Source organism: Geotrypetes seraphini, chromosome 11 (genome assembly GCF_902459505.1).
Source record: "Geotrypetes seraphini chromosome 11, aGeoSer1.1, whole genome shotgun sequence".
NCBI lineage: Eukaryota > Metazoa > Chordata > Amphibia > Gymnophiona > Dermophiidae > Geotrypetes > Geotrypetes seraphini.
In genome coordinates, this window is record NC_047094.1 from 135,912,550 (window position 1) to 135,917,479 (window position 4,930).

Here is a 4,930-nt window from a genome sequence, read left to right on the forward strand (position 1 = left end):
GAGAGGCAAAGGTCCCACTCAGAAAATCATATTTCTTTTCTAACTAAGAATTAGGAGAAAAGTCTGAAAGGGTGTATAAACATTCATTTTGTCAACGTATACCTTCCTGACAAAATGTAAATCCTGCATATTGGATCTTAGCAAGCTACGATACCTTAGATTGATCCAGCATTAATAAAAGTTTTTCCAGAGCACAAAGATATCACAGGAGGTCTTGAATGGTCACAGATCAAAACATCTCATGATGGTCCAAGAAATGATATCGCAAACTCAAAGCTCTATAGTTCTCTGCAGGACCAAACTAGCTGCTAGAATTTTGGTCCAGAATCTCACATCTAGGAATCATTTTGCTCCCTTGCATAGAAGTCTGGAGAACGGTCCTGAAAAGTTCAGACACACAGAGAAGAGAAACACAATGCCCAAAAAGTCATTTCACTGATTTTAATATGCAAAATAGGAAACCATTTTAATAACCAAAAACAGAAACCAGTCTGAATAAAACTACAATAGACCAGGTTTAATAAGCTGGATTTGAAATCGTTCTCTTCTAAACTTTACAGGAAATAAAAACTTTTTTTTTGTTTGTTTCTGCTGTTGCTAAAGGTTTGATTTCAACACAGTTGAATCTGTAATAACCAAAAAAAAAAAGGTCAATTCTGATGCAGGACTCATTTTCCACAACATTTAAAACTGCAAGCACCATGCTGTTCATACAATCTCATTATTACTGTTAATTTAAGAGACAATAGGAACGGTTAATGCATCCGGCCAGCAGTGCCAGGAGCCTAAGGGAAAACCCCAAAAAAAGAGAGCGAGAAGTTTTCATTTTGGTATTTTGTCAGTGCAATGAATAATCTTTTACTGACCCGCAGAAAAATAAAAACAAAACAGAATTAAACATTGAAAACTGCTACAACTTGGCAGAAAGAAAAGGAACTTAGAGAAAGCAAAGCAAAATGAAAACTGGAACATTGCAGGGTTTTTCCACTTCCCATACATTCAAAGTAAGCAACCCCTGATTTGCAACATCAGCTTAGCAAGGAGTTCCTTGCCAGGGAACACAGGCAGTCGCCTAGCTGCTCTAAATGCCCCCCTCCCTGCCAATTCCCTTTGCTCTCAGACTCCCCCCCCCCTCCTTCTTCCAAACCAAAACTTAACTGAACCCCCAAAAGCAGTTTCGGTGGAAGAGAGCAGGAGAGACCCAAGGGATGATTTCAGTCCAGTTCCTGAGTACAGAGATACCTTGAATGGGATGGAGGGAGGATTCCTGGCTAGCGCTTGAAATTGGGGGGGCCCATCCCCCTTCGTGAGCCGACCTGGACCACTTGCCCGTATCGATTCAGGTTTGTCTGCACCCACAAACAAAATCCAAAATGAAAACCAAACCAAAAGTGCTTCCAAATATACAAAGGAGATTTCTGAATGCAAAATGCCCATATTGATCTTTACTTAACATTTAAAACAACAAGAAATTATACCAGCCTGCTGAAATCTTTCTGGGGGGGGGGGGGGGTTTGAGGAAGCAAATATTTACAAGCTGAGGCCAGTTGACTGGGAAGGTTTTTACACGTCTAAAAGTCATCTATGAAATCAAAGAGACAGACAGCAAAAATGCTATGATGGATGGCAAAAAACATGCTCAGATTAAACAAGAGAATGGTACAAAATAGAAGTTATTACCATACATGTCCAGCATGCTGGGATTACTATTCTTAATGCAGGTTTTTCTATATAATCAAGCAGGCAATGAAAGTTGCATTGAATGTCCCTCTTGACCATGTACCTCTCAGCAGTCTCTCCAAAGTCCTTGGGTACAATTCTGACTCGGGCTTGTCTAAATGAACTGGAAGCTGCAACTGAAGGAGAACCTCAAAACAAGTCTTGCATGAGTCAAGCAGGAGAGACAGCCTGCCCCCCCGTCCTCCCCCCCTCACATGAAGAACTCGGGAGAGGAAGGGTTGTCGCTGGTGGAGCCGGCCTCCCTGAAGCTGCTGGTGGCCAGTTTCTCGCATTTGATCTTGTAGGCATCTCGCTCCCTAGCCAGCCGGGCCACTTCCAGCTTCAGCTGCTCCACCTGCTGGATCAGCTGAGTCTTCTCGTTCTCCAGGTGGTGCTTCTGCTGCACACGCTTATACCGGCAGGACTGGGCATAGCCCCTGTTCTTCAAGGTCCTCCTCTTCTGCTTCAGGCGGATCACTTCGTCCTTGCTGAAGCCCCTCAAGTGCCTGTTGAGCTCCCTCACGGACATGGAGACCAACTGGTCATCCGAGAACCTGTCCTCCACGTTGCCCGAGGACTGGTGCTGCGGATGCGTGTTCTGTAGCTGCTGGGACGAGGTCGAGGAGATGGAAGGGGTCGGTGAGGCCTGGTGGTGGTGATGGTGGTGGTGCCCGTTGCCCGCCAGGTCTTCGTGGCCGACCCCTGGATACTGGTGGTGATGCTGGTGGTGGTGGTGATGGTGGTGGTGATGGGGCCTGAAGGTCTCGAACCCTTGCAGCTGCTGCGGGACCTGATGGGGCCCGATCAGAGCTTCCACGGCATCTTCTGGGGTGAGGTTCAACGTCTCGGGGTTCATCTGCTGGTAGGAGCTGGCCATCCAGTACAAGTCTTCCAGGTGAGTTTTCTGCTCTGTGGGGCTGAAGCTGGGAGAGGAGGGCACCGAACTGGAGGGGGTGCTGATGGGGGTGGAAGAGAGGGAGCCGGTGGGCTGGAGGCGGTTGCACTGTCTCACCATGCGGTCAGCTCTTCCCAGTGGCTCCTTTTTCACGTCGAATTTCATCAGGTCAAAATCGTTGACGTACTCCATGGCGAGGGGGCTGTTTGGCAGGTCTGTTCCAATGGTCAGCTCTCCAGCCATCGCTGTCAGTGCCGCCTCTCCTGGAACCACTCCACCGTCCAAGGCTTGTCTTGTGCCTGCCCAGCTCCAGCCAACTTGAACCTTCGGGGAGTTCCAAATCTGCCACTTGGCTGCTTTCCCTCCTCGCAAGTCAGAGCAGCGGATCCCCTTTCACCAGCTCAGCACTGCCTTGGCATTTCCTTGGAAGTCCCATTTAGTTTGCCCCGTGGAGTCCCAAGGCTCTCTCTCTGCCCCTACATGCCCGGTCTGGAGGCTTTGCAGCTCCGGCGTGCATCTGGGCTTTGCACAGCATCTGGGCTTCTCATATATCCTTCCTGATGTCACAGGCTATAAGGGGAGGTCCTTGACTACTGTACTCCAATGAGGAAAGCATTGCAACCACATTAGCATAATATGTGGACTGAGGAAGGAGGGGGGGGGGGGGGAGGCGAGGATCTGACAGACTTTTCCAGGCAGGTCAGGAGATCTTGCAATGTTTTGCAGTGAATTTGCCCTTTGCAGGCTGCTGCTTCTACTTCTCCCTTCTGCAAAGCTTTTCTGGTAGTCACTAGGATTAAACAAAAGAAATAAGCTTTTGTTCTAGAGAATTTCTCCCCCAGATTTGCAACTTTTAGGGGTGGCATCATTTCCAAAAGTGTGATACTTCTGCAAGCGTGCAAGCACAATCGAGTGCAAAGATAATGTTTGTGGAAAGGGGAAGGGGGGGGATCAAATTCTTAGCCTGAGAAGCCAACAACTTTCTCTGAGATGCAGGAAGACAGGAATAGGCAGAAAGCAGGTCCCAGAAACGGAGCTATTTGCATTCAGAGCAAGATGTGTGGAATTTTCCCCTGAGTGACTGCATGCACAGACCAGATCAGCTGGGAGGGGACGGGGTGGGGGGGGGGAGGTGGGGGTCCTGTAACAGGATCCTGCTTGTATTGAACGTTTTGTAATGATTAAAGAACATAGCTTGCTTTTTTTTTGTCACTAGTTTGCACTGAAACAGCCTCAAGTGTGACCTCAAGTGGCCATTCTGGAGAATTGCATGTCAGATAAGAAAAATTGAGTGAGGAAAATACATTTCATGTTCTGTTATTCCGCCTTTCCCTAGTTCAGTGTAAACTCGGATTACATTACAAGAGGTTGGGTCAGTTACAATGGACAGTTTGACACAGACATTCAATAGAGTTGCCAGTACAGGTAGATCAAGGATTAGGTCGTAGTTACAAATACATAATTACAAGTACAAATATGTCATGGTTGGCTCCTGGTTATATCCCAGGGGTTGCATTAGTCAGTTTAGAAATGGCTTTTGCAATTTTCATGCACAGAGGAATTAAAAATCAAGCTGTGGATCCTTAGAAATGCCCCAAAAGAAGAACCTTTAAGGAATTCTACAGTTAAAAGATTACCTTTTATAATCTCATTTATATAACAGTGTTGTTGTCCGTTTGGATATGTAGAAATAAAGGATAGCACAGAAGTAGACAAGACCCTATAGTCCTGGCTTCCTTTATCCATCAGGACAGTATAGAATGAGCTCAAATTGTGGCAGGAGATTTATCAAGCTTATTCCTCGTTTTACAGAAAGGGGCTCATCAAATTGCAAGGCAAAATATGGGTGCATAGGTACATCAGCAAATGATAGCGCAGACCTATAGATATTCATGGGGACACAGAGCATGCCGAGTTGGGAAGAGCCATCGTCAGAGGCAAAAAAAAAAAACGGATATGCTCCAGTAAGCCCTGAACAAGCCAACTCTCATTGTTCATTCATCAGTTCAGAGTTCAAATTCATGTCCACTTATGTATAATTGCAAAACAAACACAACAAAAAACTTCTCTGAGTTTGAGCTCTTGCAACATACTTTGCTGAGTCTGTAAAAGTCATTCCACGGTATGGCCCGTCCATGCCAAGCAATCTCCAACATAATCATGTTTCTGGACCAGCCCAGCACCAGGGAAAAGTTAATTATTTTCATCCACATTATTCTTTATGACCAAATGCACACAGAACATGTCATTGGTCATTCTTTCTTTAAATGGCACAATTAGCTCCTCTTAGTCTATGCTTTTACTAAACCGGTGTGG

General features: G+C 46.0%; 1 protein-coding gene across 1 annotated transcript; it reads right to left on the minus strand.

Annotated features, from left to right (window-relative positions):
• Window positions 1-426: 426 nt before the first annotated feature.
• Window positions 427-3,123, minus strand: MAFB (MAF bZIP transcription factor B). The gene has a single exon (XM_033915100.1). It carries the CDS (start codon window positions 2,855-2,857, stop codon window positions 1,931-1,933), a length of 927 nt encoding a protein of 308 aa, XP_033770991.1. The 5' UTR covers window positions 2,858-3,123; the 3' UTR covers window positions 427-1,930.
• Between the last annotated feature and the right edge of the window lie 1,807 nt (window positions 3,124-4,930).